The following is a 15691-nucleotide window of genomic DNA, read 5'->3' on the forward strand; positions in this document are numbered from 1 at the left end:
ATGGCAGCCCTAGCAGACTCACATCCGGGGTTCACCAGGGGGAAAGATGAGGTGATTGAATGGGGGGGGCGTGAAAGAGGGGAGTTAGGGTGAGGAAATCATTGCAATCGTCTACCAGGGAAATGAGGCTTGAGCTAAGGAGGAGGAGGAAGCAATGAAGAGAAGAAGATGAACATGGATTTGAAAGAAATTTTAGGCCTAATTGACCCAACTTGGTTATGACAATGTCTAATTGAAGGAAGGGATATCAAGCTTCCAGCTGGACGCTGATGGTGCCGTGTCCATCCATGTCCACTAGGGGAGGGAGCAAAGTCAGAGGCAGCGAGTGGTGGTTGTGGACTGTACCTGTTTGTCTTTTCTGCGTCCTGTGCCTCTTCCCACACCAGTTATTAGCTCCTGGGGCTGGACCTGGTCAACTCACATTCGTGTCTGCTCCACTCCCATAGCCTGGAGCACAGGTTCTCAGGGTGGGGCAACTATCCCCGGGAGCCAGGCATTTCACACACTGGTGGGGTATTGTGGGTTTCCACAATGATTGGGGAACTCAACTGGCATTCCTGGTGGGAGCCTGCCACACTGGACATCCTTGAGTGTGGCTGGGGAGCTGCTCATCATTTTGAGCTACTCAGTCGCCACCACAGCACACCTGCACCAGGCTCAGCAACGGCCTAAGGCACGTGCGCCAGACTTCTTTTTGTCTCCTGGCTAGTTAGCCAACCACTTATATGGAAATATATATTATTTTATAACAAGTTGCTTTCCTTTCATTTCTATTACAATTAGGGCATTATATGATTCTTTTTGAAATTATGTGGGTGAGCAGGCTATGTTATCTGGGAACTTCATTTTATGATAGAAAAGAAGATATTACAAAACATGCTATTAAAGGGGGAGTCTGGGAAGATAAGAGACTCAGCATCCAGGGTGGCCAGGCAGCCTCACTGGAGAGCCCCTCTGAGGCCTCCCTGCCGGTTCCCCCAGTGGGCCTGGCCTTGGCTGTTGGCCGCCTCTACCCTATAAGGCCATGTGAGGGCTGAGTAGGCAGAGAAAATAAATGGGCTCCCCTCGCTGGCGCCTGCAGCTCTCATGGTTGCCCTGAGGGCAGTGGGTGGGGCTTTGGAGGCTGGGAGCCAAGCAGCCACCCAAGAGAGGGCCCCTCCCACACTTGGGCTTGACTGTGCCCCATGCCCCTGAGGGGTCCCTGATCAGATCAAGAACAGGTCAGACTTTCAAGTGCAAGAAAGGAACATTGCCTGTCCACACCCATTACTGCCCTCTAGACACATGTACACACATTTCCATAGTGCAGAGGTTCTATTGAGTCAGGACACACCAGAGCTCCGAAGGTTCCTGACACCAGGATGAAGGGCAGGGACGGAAAACTGTCCCTTGTTTTGGCCTTTTCCCCAGGTCCATGTTCTGGGTTTGGCGCTTCTGGTGGAGATGGCAAAAGGCCTGGCTGGGTGGTTGTGTGGCCACAGTTGGCCTGGTCTGAGACCTGGCCTTCCAGACCCAGGCAGCTGAGACACAAGGCCTTGGTGTCCAGACCAAGACCTGGACACTTTGGGGGCAGGGTCACCATAGTGCACCACTATCCAGGGGCACCCCGGTTGTAGCAGTGGGTCACTCAGCACCCCCACCTTCCCGGAGGGCCAGGTCCAGCCTCCTGATGCTCCCGGGACCCTGTCCTAGGCTCTGCCTCATGGACACATCACTGGATGCTCAGTCCTCTCAAACCAGAGTGCTCAGCACAGGAAGTGCTGCTCAGCAGACATGTGGCTCATCCAGACAGATGTCAGCTGCTCCTCCTCCTCAGGCTCCAGCAACCGGGTCCTCTCTCTTGTTTTTCACCCTGTGCCCATCTATAAAGAGAACTCAGCTCCCCCTTCAAGGGCCCCCACCCAAGAATCCTCCCACAGAAAAATGTGCAGACGGCATGAGCGGTTCTGAGGGGCCGTATTAGTGTGAATTAGGTTTGATCACAGGTCTCTGAACAACCAAGGTGATAGCAGCTTAAATAAGACAGATGTTTGTTTCCCTCGGCTCAGCAAAGCGTTGGGTAGTTAGTGCAGGGCTGGCCTGGTGCCCGTGTCAGGACTCATGCTCCTTTTATCTTCTTGTTTTCCTAGACTCATTTTTCCTGGACCTTCTCAAAGTAGGGCTGCAAATACTCAGGGGAAGGGGTGACAACTTTATCTACCAGAAACATCTGAGCCAGGACAAGAGTTGCTACAGGGAACGCTGTTCCAACATCTCTGCCGGCTTTAGCACCTCTGCCCCCCCTCCCGCCCCCCCCCCCCCTCCCCGTCCTCCCCTGGTCTTGGCAGGCCCTCCTGCGACCTGGTCCAGGCATGGAGTCACAGGAGAAGGAGGCCACTCCCCTGGCTCCAAGCGGGAGGTAGGAGGGGGTCCCAGAGCTGGAGGCTGGGGCACATGTCCGTGTCCCTCCTCCTCTCCTCCTCTCTGGAATGGAACCTGCTCTGCCCGAAAGAAGCCTGTGGAGTCCAGGCTCCTGATGACTTGGTCAAGCAAGCAACCAGCTTGAACACACTCAGCAAAGGGACTTCATCCCCTGCACGCAGAGGTGTTTTAAAAAGCCAAGGGCAGGGTGCAGCCTCCTCCGGAAGCGCTGGAATCAGACATGGGATCCCCAGACTCTAGGGAGAACCTCCCAGGGGCCTAGCTCTGTGCACACCCTGCTCTGGGCTCACACGGTACAGGCCAAGCCGCAGTGAGAACTGCTTTTCAGGCTCAGTTCCACGCAGAGTCCAGAGAAGAGAGGCGGAGGCGCCGAGAGCCGAGGCCCATTGCTGGGGTCCCCCTCCAGCTCCGTCTGACTCGGGCGGCTCCACCTCTGACTTCCCTGTGATGTGCACCGACAAAGCCCCTTGAGTTTAGCTGTGTGGAGCCGGGTTTCTGTCCTGGCTGCGGAGGAGTCCCGGCCTGACTTTGTAGGAGTTGAGGCGGGAGGGAAGCAAAGGGCAGGGGCCCCACGAAAGGGAAGGCGGAGGGCAGGCTGGGCGGCTGTGCCCGAGGCAGCTGCGTGTTTTTCCGCTTTCATCCTTCCCAGGGTCGGAGCTGGGGCGCGGAGGCGGGGTGTGTGGGGAGGGGGTGGGGTGTTGCCTGGGGTCCAGTGATGGGAGGAAAACAGAGATGCCCAGGCCGCCGGGTGGGGACGGGCTCCGCTCCAGAGCGCGTGTTGTTTCTGGGAACCTGTCCGCGCTCCGCGCTCTGACCGTAGGGCTGGCACCTCCAAAGTCCGGGTTCCTGGAAGAGATCGCTGTCGGGGGGAGGGGGGGGGGCGGGGCTGGGGCCAAGCCGAAGCCAAATTTCCGCCGGGCGGGCCCCAGGTCCGGTTGGGATGGCTGATGCCTTAAGACCGTACGCAAGACCACGGCTGATCCCATTGTTCCCAGGATGGAGGACCCTCTGTGAGCCCCGCGCCCAAGACTCAGGTCACTGGGTGGAAGCTCCGCGGCCCCGCATTCGCTCCCTCCTGGGGGGAGCGGCCGCGGCTGCACCGGCCCCCGAGCCAGCTGGCGCGTCTGGGCGGCTTCCTCGCGCGGCAGGGCCCGCTGCTCGGCGGCGAGATTTATCCCCCGCGGGGCGCCCGCCTGGGGCCCGATCTGTCCCGGTGGCGGGCCGCGCGCCCAGGGGCTCCTGGCGCTCTCCCCAGACCTTCCGTCCAGCGGGCCCCACACTTGGAGCGCCCACCCCAACCGCCCAGGAGGCTGCCCGCACCTCCAGACTTAATGCTTGCGCGGGTCTGAGAACGGGCAGGTCTAAGGCCCCAGGTGACTCTGCGGCCGCTGGGGACACACTAGGAAAGGCCGCAGCGACCTGCCAAATCCTCTCCTCTCCGCCCATAGTTTCACTTTTGGTTTCGTGTGTCCTGTAGTGAAAGGCTTCACCCAGGGGTGAACGGAGTGCTACATCTTAGCTTTGGTCCCGGGTGCAGGAGCCCCTGGGCCTTGCATTACTGGTGGGGAGAAGGGTAAAGAGGGAGCTTTAACGGAACTATGTGCACTTTTTATCAGCATGAAGTACTCGTTTTATTGTTACGATTAATCCGATATTTATTTGGTAACCGGGTTATCACTTTGTCTCACACCCTCTCTCACATCATAGGCTTCACCATGAACGCAATAAATGATCATGTGACGTTGGTCTGGGGCAAGTAGGTAGGACTGGCTCTTAGGCCGGGACAAGAAGGCCAGGGCGTGCATGGTTAGCGGCTCTGGAAATCTCACCTGAAACATTCCCTGCAAAAGACGGGGACAGCCCATAACTCAGGATGTTCTGTGTGTACCATGTTAGCTGGTCCTCCAGGTGTGCAGACCTATCAGGAAACCACCCAAATTCAGTCACTTTAGCATCTGCTCTTCCAGTTCAGGCCAACGTACCATCCATCCTCTTTGCTCACCTCGCGTGCCCCACAATGTGTGTTTTACACTTGTTTGGAAACTAGTGATATTCCTCAAAAAATCTGAAGTGTCTGTATCTGGGAACATCCCTGATGAGAGCCCAGCAGAAGTGTACCTCCCTTGAGACGATCTTGGATCCAGATGGCTCCTTGGGAAGTGCATTTTAAGGCCTGGGTCTTTTTTGTCAACCTCCTCCAGGCCCCAGAACTACTGGGGGCTGTGATGTGACTCACATCTCTGGGACAAGGCAAAGGACAGCACTCATGGCCCAGGTGGAAATCTGGCCTCCCCTGCTTTCAGGCCTCCCTGTGTTCCTGCTCCCTGACGGCTCCCTCGAGGGTTGTATTTCCAGCAGGGTGTGCTTTCCTTCCAAGAAATCAAGCAGCCTGAAAGACACACCAACACCCACTTCCTCCACCTCTATTGTAGACTCTGGGCCAGGAAGAGAGGTGGATCTGCAGCCCTCACACATCATGAGTTTGGGGCAAAACACAACTTTCCTGGAAGGAATTTTTTTTTCTTTCCCTAAGCAGTGTCTTGCAGTAGCTCATTTTTCTGCTTGGTGCCTTGTATTTCAGTAGGCTGCTTGTTCAACCTGCTGATTAAATCCAGATCCTGCGCTTGCTCCGAGACATGTTCTTGGTCTGGGCGCCCCCTGCAGGAGCTCCAAGACAAGTTCAGTCCAGCTGGCTGCCAGGTTTGTTGGAGCAGGTCAGCCTCTGAGGGCTTCACCCCCTCATCCAACTCAGGGGTTACGGTTTACCAGCTCCCCCCTCGTTGGGGATTTGTACCCTCTTCGTCTGCTTTTGTCTCAGCTGCCAGGCATTTAGTTGCCTACTAGAGCTGCAAAGATGACCTCATTCAAGAGCTGTGTAGCATGCTACAGGGATGCATGGCTTCCAACCCCTAAGGAGTTCAAGGGCAGGGGCCCACCGCGGGCGGTGGGCTGCAGAAGTCTCAGCTGTGTCCTTTCTTGAATGCAGAGCTCAGTCCGTTGCTTTGATGTCCAGTGCAAGGCTGGTTAGTTCCCCCGAAGTGTTCTGCATATTCCAAGATTGAATTCGGTATCAAGTTTTCCCCAGCAGCAATATCTTGATAATTCTAGAATTTGAGAGATGGATTTATGTGGATTCATTAAATGATTCTACTTTTGCCTGTGTTTGAAATTTTCATAATTAAACTAAATAGAAAGTCATCTTGGGCCCTCTGGCAACTTGGGAAAACTGGAGTGGTCAAACAAGAACAACCCATTTAGGGCCAACGGGATGCTTGGCAAGTCTTAAGAATTGGGAAGATTAGGCAGCGGGTTTAGTGTACTGCTTGGAACTCATGGAATATACAGAGCAGAGCCACCCTGGGTAGTGCCAGGTGAAGCTTCAGTCCTAAGCTGTTTTGCCTTTGTGACAAAGGTATTCTTTGTACTCACACCAGGTTAAATAGGTTAAGTCTTAACACTCCATGGGCATTGAGCCTCATCCAAGTCACATAAGGAAAGGTAGTTCTTTTTGGTAAACCGCTTCCCAGAACGAAAAGGGGTGGAGGGAGTTTTTTTTAACCATTATGGTTTATCACGAGCACAGGGCTCTGGTAAAGTACAACGCCTAATCTGTGAAACTGTGAAAACATTATCCACATTATATATGGATGTGGTGTGAGAATTAAAATAATCTGTCCTGGCCGGGTAGCTCAGTTGGTTAGAGCATCATCTGGATACACCAAAGTTGCAAGTTGATCCCTGGGTCAGGGCATAATCAACCAATGAATGCATAAGTGGGACAATAAATGGATGTGTGTTTTTTCTCTCTCTCTCAAATCAATTTAAAAAATTTATCTGTGTAATTCACTTATCATAATGCTTGGCACACACAGAGTCACCATATTTCGCTAATATAATATCCTGTATAGGCAATAATAATAATAACAAGGTCATATTTGGGATATATTTATACTAAAAACGTATTTGAAATTAAAATTTAACTGGGTGTCCTGTATTTTTTCTGACAATCCCAGCCACACAATGAGTTGACAATCAATTTAATTTTTATTACTATGAACAGAAAGATTATTTTCAATACATATTACCTGGAGAGGATGTCATTTCCTGCTAAATACAGTTTTTCTTTGAAGAGAATCTCAAAAGAGCACAGGGAAGCGGGGGCTGGGGGGACTGGTGGCTGGGCAGATGGTGGCCACAGACTATCTCAGGGCTTCTCCAAAGGCAGGCTCCCCTGCCTTCACATGCCCTCTCCCCGCCTCACCCTCTTGGATGCATGGAGATGGGAAGACAGAGGCTCCCACCATACAGCTCAATGTCTGGAAGAGAAGGATTTCTCCATCTCTAGCCACCTCCCAGCCTCCAGCCAGGGTTGGGCAACTTCAGTTCAAGAGCACCATTACAAGGAGGCTTTGCATTCCAGATATATATATATATATATATACATACATACATACTAGGGGCCCGGTGCACAAAATTCGTGCACTGGGTGGGGGTGGGGGGGAGAGTGTCCCTCAGCCCAGCCTGCCCCCTCTCACATACTGGGAGCCCTCAGCGTTGACCCCCATCACCCTCCGATCGCCTGATCGGCCCCTTGCCCAGGCCTGACGCCTCCGCCAGAGGTGTCAGGCTTGGACAGGGGACCCCCATCTCCCCCCGATCACTGGCTCTGGCCCCCGCCCAGGCCTGAGGCCTCTGGCCCAGGAATCATGCCTGGGCAGGGGACCCCCATCTCCCTCTGATCGCTTGCTCCAACCCCCGCCCAAGCCTGACGCCTCTGACCCAGGCTTCAGGCCTGGGCAAGGGGACCATGATATCCCCCCAATCCCCGGCTCCGCCCCCCACCCAGGCCTGATGCCTCAGCCAGAGGAGTTGACCCTCATCACCCTCCGATCACCAATCACCGGATCGGCCCCTTGACCAGGCCTGAGGCCTCCGGCAGAGGTGTCAGGCCTGGGCAGGGGACCCCCAGCTCCCCGCGGTTGCAGGCTCCGCCCCTGCCCAGGCCTAACGCCTCTGGCCTAGGCGTCCGGCCCGGGCAGTGGGGACCCGCAGTCGTGGGCTTCGCTTTAGGCCCAGGCAAGGGACCCCTAGCTCCTGGGACTGCCAGCTTCGACCGTGCCCAGCTCCCATCGCTGGCTCCACCCCTACTTCCTGCTATCACTGGCCAGGGCGGCAAAGGCGCCTGATTCTCCGATCATGGCTGGGGGGCAGGGCATTCTCCGATCATGCCCTGCCCCCCAGCTCTTAGCTCCCCCCTGGGTTTCCGATCACTGTCAGTGGCAGGGGGCTTCTTCCTGCTTTCCCTTTCGCCTCCCTGCATTGTGCCTACATATGCAAATTAGCCGCCATCTTGTTGGCAGTTAACTGCCAATCTTAGTTGGCAGTTAATTTGCATATAGCCCTGATTAGCCAATGAAAACAGTATCGCTGTACGCCAATTACCATTTTTCTCTTTTATTAGTATATATATATATATCCGCCCCAGAGGATATGTTTACCGATTTTAGAGGGGAGGGGGAGAAAGAAACACCGATGTCAGAAAGAAACATGGATTGGTTGCGTCTCTTACACGACCATCGAACCTGCAACCTTCTGGTGTACAGGACAATACTCCAACCAACTGAGCCACCCGGCCAGGGCTCCAGTTTTATTTCTAAAAAACAAATTTCGTGTGTGTGTGTGTGTGTGTGTGTGTGCAGGGAGGGTGGGGAAAGTTTCTCCAAAAATCCCTGGAACCTGCTGAAGTGGAGTGGAGCCCTCGTCCCCGGAGCTTTAAGCAGATCTCGGGCGACATGTCCTAAGGCGGTCCCGGGTCACTCCAGTAAAATGAAAATCACGAATCCCATCTTTTTCCGCGAACACTGACAGCGGATCTTCTCTTGCGGGTTCCGTTTTCCCGGTGACACAACCAGCTCCTGAGGGTAGAGCCTGAGCGTGTTCGGGCTCATCCCCAGAGCTGGGAACAGAGACCCGGCCCCCTGCGGGAGGTGAATGGAGGCCGTGGTGGAGGGTCGGACCCGAGACACCGACACGCAGCCCGGGACCCCCAGCGGCAACTTCGCTTCACTTCCGCCCCAGGAAAGCCGCCTCCGGCATTCCCAAAGCTCCCGCCTTTCCTCCCAGGGTGCGCCGCGCCCGCCGCGCCCGTGATTGGCTGCGCCTCCCCACGTGACGCTGAGCAGGCGGCGGCGGTTGCCGGGGCGACGGCTGGAGAGTTGGCGGCCCGGCGGGGCGGGCGCGGGTGCCCGCGGCAGAGCCCCAGGTAAGCACGACGCCGGTGGGGCCGGGCCACCCCCGAGCCCGCCGCCCCGGGAGGGAGGAGCAGCGGTGGGACCCGAGGGCCGCGGTTGTGCTGAGCCCTCGCCCCAGAGAGAACTGCCGACGTGCCAGCTCGGCAGCCGCTGTAGCTGCCTCCGCTCCTCTCTGCGGTCCGGGGCTCTCCCCGCGGCGTGGGCCGAGGACAGGCCCAGCTGCTTCCCGCCAGTAGTCCCCGATCGTGGCTGCGGTGGGGCCGCCCTTGGCGGGGGTCCCTTCAGATCGTAGTGGCGGTGCGAGCGGGTGGCCTGGGACTTCTAGATTCACCTCCTCCGTTATCTCCATCAGCTAACCACCGTTCCCAGGCACCCCGTGAAGTCCAGATTTCCTTCACTCTAAGCAAAAACAGGATGCTTACTGTGCAAATTCTTCTTCCAGACACATCCCACAGTCTTACCCTTAGTCACAAACCCAGTTTATTATATAGGAATTCAGAAGCTGCCACTGCAGCCCTCAAAAGTGAAGAAGTTTTCTCCAGTTTCTGCATGAAGCAGAGCAGTGGTTCTCAAGCTTGCATGTGCATAAAGATCATCCGGAGAGCTTGTTTAAGACAGTTTGGGGCGTCGTGCCTGCCGTGATGTTCAATGAGATCAGGGTGGTTCTAGGAACCTCCATTCGCACAAGCATCCCAGGTGATTCGGATTCAGGTGGTGCAAATTTTGGATAATAATGTGCAGTGGTTAATGTTGGTCTGGATTTAAATTCCCACTTTCCCACTTGCTAGCTGAGTTACTGGGAGCACCACAGCCTCCCTGAGTTTCTGTTGCCTCACCTGCAAAAGGAGAATGTAAGACATATTGCCCTGTCAGGTGTATTGTGAAAATTAAATGTAACGCTTTTTTTTGGCACATTGTCTGGCATACATTAAATCCTCAATAAATGAACCTATTGTGATAGACAGGTTTAGAGGAAAATTCTGTAATTTCTAAGGATGTCAGAGTAATAGAATACCCAATAGTGAGTGGCTCACCTTCACTGATAGAAAATCACAACAGAATCCTATTTGAATGATGATCACAAATTGCTTATTAAATATTCATTAAGTAGAGGGGTTTGCCAGGTGAAGCAGGAGATGGGGCAAGTGTTAGCAGGCAAGGAGAACAATATGTGCAAAGGCCCTGAGGGAGGAAGGAACTTGAATTCTCAAAAAATAACAAAGTTTTCTTGTTCTGGGAACTTCAAAAATGCTGTTCCCTCTGCTTGGGCATCATTTCTTCGTCAAACATCTTGGGTGCCTATCATGCCTATGAGGCACTCTGCTAGGTTCTGCAGATACAGAAATTAAATACAGCTTCCTGCCTTGGTAAACAGGGTGATGAGTATAACAATAGAAATAGATGTAGGGTACAGAAGCACCCCAGAGGAGAGAGCCTTGATGGGGAAGGAAGGGGAGGGGCTCATGGAAGACTTCTAAAGGAGGTCAAGTCTGGATGAAGTTAGTGTGATGAGTTGAGTTTGCCTATGAGGTGGGGCATCAATCAGAGGGCTTAGAAAGAGCATGCTGTATGGGACAGTGACTGGGAGTTCACTATTGGCCGGGCCTAACATGGGCCAGTGGTAGAAGGGAGTTGGGAAAAGGACGGGTCCAGAGAAAGGCTGGAGGGGTGGGGTGGATGGTCCTCAAACAGGGGCTGTGTTTCTCCTCACACCTTATGAATCTGGCAGGCCTGGAGGCGGCAGGTGCGGCCCAGGTTCTTTCTGCTCCTCAATGCTACTTCCAGATCACCACCCCTGTCCTCTGAAGTATATGCCATGGGCTTTACCACTTTGCCCCCACTCCTGGAGGCAGTCACCTATCAGAGGCACAGTTGTTTTCCTTGGAGATGGTAGCTCCTGACTCACTGTTTCTCCACCTCCTTGTCCTCATTCTACTTATTCATTCATTTGTTTACTTAGAGAGAGAGAGAGAGAGAGGTTGATGTGAGAGCAAAATGTCAATAGGCTGCCTTGCCTCCCCTACCAGGGATCAAGCTCTGACCAGGAATCAAACTGGCAACCTTTCAATGCTTGGGATGATGCTCACCCAACTGAGCCACACTGGCCAGATCTCAACCTCATTTTTATTTCAACATCCTGGCCACACAAGGCATCTTTCCCTCCATCATCCTCATCTACCCACAGTGTGGTCATGCACCACCTCCAAAATTTTTATTGCAAGCACCCATCCCCCTCTCTGACCACCACCGTCTCTCTTTAAAGCTCACTTTAAGTGCCTCTTAAGCAGGTCTTTGGTCCCATTACTTTTTGTCTGGCTTACAACTCCCTTATGTACCTCCCTCCCCGTTTTAGCTTCAATGCTCCATCACTGTTATGCTTGTTTTCGCTTTCCCATTTTCTGGGAAAGCCTCACTCTGATTAACCTAACTCAGACACGGAAGTTGGAGAAAACTGAAAATTGTGCAGACTTTTTGTCAATGTTTAATATTTTCATTTGGGAGCAGAGGGAGGGATAGTGACTGGGTTCATTTACATCAGATTAATTCTAATTCCTTCCTTAAAGTAGATAAATTGACCTTATTATTAAATTCTATTCTGTTCTAAATATACTTTGTGGTCTTGACTATTTGAATTGCATACCACATTTTAGCACATTAGAAAACTCTAAGAAAAATAATCTTCCACAGTCTCACCAGCAGTCTTTGACTTTCTCATTTACACCATCCTCTAGTCCTTGTCCACATTCATTTTAAGTGTAGAAAGAATTACTATTACTCATTACATAGAAGAAAGAAATTACTTTTGACTTTAGCTATCCCATTTCCTAGTGCTGCTGTAATAAATTACCATAAACGTAATGGCTTCAAACAACACAGGTTTATTATCTTACCATTCTGGAGGTCAGGAGTCTGAAATGGGTCTCACTGGACTAAAATCAAGATGTTTGTAGGGCTTGTTCCCTTCTGGATACTCCAGGGGAGAATCTCTTCCTTGCCTTTTCCAGCTTCCTCTAGAAGCTTCCTGCATTCCGTGGCTCCTGGCCCCTCCTCCACTTATAAGGCCGGCAAATGGCTGGTTGGGTCTTTGGCACTGACCCTCTTGCTTCCCTCTTTCCCTTGTAAGGATCCCTGTGCTTACAAGGGAAAGAAGCTACTCTTTCTGTTTTTTTAAAATAATTTTTTAAGTTTTCACCTGAGGAGATATATATATATATATATATATATATATATATATATATATATATATTTTAATATATTTTATTGATTTTTTTTTTTTACAGTGGGAAGGGAGAGGGATAGAGAGTTAGAAACATCGATCAGCTGTCTCCTGCACTTCCCCTACTGGGGATGTGCCCGCAACCAAGGTACTTGCCCTTGACCGGAATTGAACCTGGGACCCTTCAGTCCGCAGGCCAACGCTCTATCCACTGAACCAAACTGGTTAGGGCCTGAGGATATATTTTTATTGATTAGAGAGAGAGAGAGAGAGATTGAGACATTGACGTGAGAAACAGTGATCAGTTGCCTCCCGTCGATACCCTGAGGGATCAAACCTGCCACCTAGGTATGTGCCCTGACTAGGAATCGAAACTGCAACCTTTTGGTGTACTGACAATGCACCAACCAGCTAAGCCACCTGGCCAGGGATACTCTCCCTATTGTAAGGTCATGTTTGGCAACCGTAGTGTCATCGGAAGCCTTAATCCCCCTTGCCTGGTGATATGACAGATTGGCCGCGTCCTGGGATAAAGACGTGGACGTCTTTGGGGACCATTATCCTGCACACCACAGCCACCTTTCCATGATTTCACAGATGGCTAGAATGAAAGCCTTTGTTTAATATTTTTGCCTTGTAGAGATTTTTGCTGTGAGAATTAACAGTAACCTTTCAATATGGGGGATATCCTGGCTCATGAATCCGAATTACTTGGACTAGTGAAAGAGGTAGGTATGTTATACTACAGAAAAAGCCCGTGAAACTTGTAAAACTTGCATTTACAACGCGCAGGTTCTCTAGTGCCTTGCCCTGTCTCTTCTATCATTACATCCCAGTTATCTATTTTCCATGACAAAATTTTCCCTGTGTTTCCACTTTGTTTTCATAACTAACTAAACTGAAATCTTAAAGCTGCTTTCTAGAAATCTTTTAAAGAAAATTATAAAAGCAACACATAGTTATGGTAACAGATTCAAACAGCCTGAAAGTATAAACATTGAATTTTCTCTCTCCGCTTCTGCAGTGACCATGGCTAATAATTTAGAGTATTATCTTCCCAGACTCCTTCCTATGAATATTCAAAATATATTCACATGCCTGTAATTTGTTTCACAAAATGGGATGGTCCCACACACATTGTTCATGTAGCTTGTCATTTGTCCGTTAACAGTCACATAGCCTAATAGACATAAGACCCTGGGGGATAGGGGAGGCTAGGGGACTGTCAAGGGCGGGGGGGGGGGGGGGGAAGGACACATATGTAATACCCTTTGTAATACTTTAAGCAATAAAATAAAATAAAATAAAATAAAATCATAAAGGTATATACCCAGAAAAAAAAACAAAAACAAAAAAAGTCACATAGCCTGAACATCTCCCTGTGGTCCTCACATTTCTTTTCTTTCTTTTTTTTTTTTAATATATTTTAATTTTTTTACAGAGAAGAAGGGAGAGGGGTAGAGAGTTAGAAACATCGATCAGCTGCCTCCTGCACACCTCCCACAGGGGATGTGCCCGCAACCAAGGTACATGCCCCTGACCAGAATCGAACCCTGGACCCTTCAGTCCGCAGGCCGACGCCCTATCCACTGAGCCAGACCGGTTTCGGCGGCCCACACATTTCTTAATGCTGTAGAGCATTTCATTGAGTGGCTGCATCGTAGCTCCTTCCCTGATGCCTATTGATGGACATTTCGGTGTCCCACGCTGAAGGCTTTTGAAGGGTGGGACCCACGCCTTATGCTTTCTGGTGTTCTCTGCTGCTTTTCATGTGGGGCTGGCACATAGTTGCTGCTAAAGAAACAGTCGCTGCTGCTTTACTGTGTGATCCAACTGCCCACTAGGCACCGAGAGGTGCGGCAGTGGAGCAAGGACTAGGTGTCCACCTAGAGATGCAGCTTTGGGATTTGTTGGCATGACTATGAATAAATTCTTTTTTTTTTTTTTTAGTATCTGTAGATACTTTAATAATAAAACTATTTCAACATAAAAAATTCAGAGCCCGCGAAGTCATATATGTGAACGGCAGCTGTCTAAATGCATGCACGTCTGAAAGAGAAAGAAGCAGCAGGGCACAAACTGTCTATACTCAAATCAGCTTGAGAAGTCATCCTTCATTTGAGCTTTTTTTTTTTTTTTTTTTTTTTTAATATATTTTATTGATTTTTTGCAGAGAGGAAGGGAGAGAGATAGAGAGTTAGAAACATCGATGGGAGAGAAACATCGATCAGCCGCCTCCTGCACATCTCCCACTGGGGATGTGCCCGCAACCCAGGTACATGCCCTTGACCAGAATCGAACCTGGGACCCCTCAGTCCGCAGGCCGATGCTCTATCCACTGAGCCAAACCGGTTTCGGCCATTTGAGCTTTTTAAGAACAGAAAACTTAATAAGGTTCTTTAGGTATCGATGCATGAATAAATTCTTCACACAGCAGAGGGTTGGGGACAGGCCTGGGGAAATGGTCACAGTTAGGAGAGGTGGAAACAGAAAGGTGTGACTGACAAAGGGAGGCGGGCGGAGGGTCACGAGCAGCAGTGGACCGTGGTGCGGAAGCAGGGCTGGGGCGTCAGGGTCAGCAGTGCTCTGCTTGAAGGCCACTGATGGCACGGCCCATCTTCTCGTGGCTTCTCTTAGGGACGGGCATTATTTCTCATCCCTCTGTTTCAAGTAACAAATTCCCAGAGACCTACCTGACCCAGAGCCATAAGGCTGTCTGCCCATCACTTACTTTTTTCGACTGCTGCAAACATGGTTTATTTCCTATTAATCATTACAATGAATCATGGAGCTCACATTTTCCTCCTGAAAGCCAACTTATTTTCTGTAAAGAAGCATTTTCTATGTCACTGTCTTTGTAGGCTTTTAGTGTATGTATGGATAAGTAAATTCTAAGCTGGATCCGAGATTCTCCCAAAAATGACAGTCCCTTAACCCCATTAGAAATTGGTGATAATATTGAACTGGTACAGTTACGTCAAAGGCAGTTACTTTATTGATGTTAAAACAGAGAACTATATGTACGTTTGTGGTCTCTTTTTATAGTATTTAGATTTTGCTGAATTTGAAGACACCTTGAAAACATTTTCAAAAGAATGCAAAACGAAGGGAAAAGCATTACCCAAAACAGCAGGTAGCTCCTTAAGGGACTCCAAATCATCGATAATCCAGGTAACATTTGACTTTTTTAAAATTTCTGTTGATGATCAAAATGCTCCCAACTTGTAAAGAATGCTACGGTTTGAGGATGTTGGAATCTCTTCAGGGGACCTGGTCAGAGTGGCTTTCAGACTTCTCAGGTGTTAGGGATGAATTAGTAGTGTCATCTTCACATCTCTGTACCCTTCCTGAGAAGTGGGTGGTGACACAAGACCTTTCACATACACTTCTTGGGAAGAGTAAAAGAGGAAACCTTGCAATGCTTAGAAACTGAGACAAATGTGATGCCCATCCTGAGGAGTTTGAGGTTGTTAATTCCAGGTGCCAGGGACACAGTGGTGAAGAAAACAAAACAAAACCCTTGCCCTCACAGTCCTGGCGCTCTAGCTTGGGGAGGCTGGAGGAGGGAGCAGGGCACACGGACAGGACAGCTTCCTGTCCAGGAAGGCCGGAGCCGCTCTGTGAATACGAGTGGGTTGCGAAGGGCAGACCTGAGGGGTAGAAAGAACCGTAAAGTCCCTTGTTTCAGCCATTATTTGATGCCTCCTTACCATTCATAGCATTCTAGGTAACTTCACCTTGACTACACCCAGTGATGAGAAGATACTGCTTCCTGAGCAGCATATTTCAGCTTTGCATGATT

The 15691-nt window shown here is 50.7% G+C and overlaps 1 protein-coding gene across 1 annotated transcript in view; it reads left to right on the forward strand.

Annotated features, from left to right (window-relative positions):
• The first annotated feature begins 8600 nt into the window (after positions 1–8600).
• Positions 8601–15691, forward strand: part of ARMC9 (armadillo repeat containing 9) — a 111535-nt gene continuing 104444 nt past the window's right edge. The window contains exons 1-3 of the mRNA XM_036320412.1: positions 8601–8683; positions 12530–12617; positions 14935–15060. Of these exons, the coding sequence (XP_036176305.1) occupies positions 12567–12617; positions 14935–15060 (177 nt within the window). The 5' untranslated portion in view covers positions 8601–8683; positions 12530–12566. The remainder of the gene's footprint in view (positions 8684–12529; positions 12618–14934; positions 15061–15691) is intronic.

The sequence above is a fragment of the Myotis myotis genome, unplaced genomic scaffold, assembly GCF_014108235.1.
Source record: "Myotis myotis isolate mMyoMyo1 unplaced genomic scaffold, mMyoMyo1.p scaffold_m19_p_8, whole genome shotgun sequence".
Lineage (NCBI taxonomy): Eukaryota > Metazoa > Chordata > Mammalia > Chiroptera > Vespertilionidae > Myotis > Myotis myotis.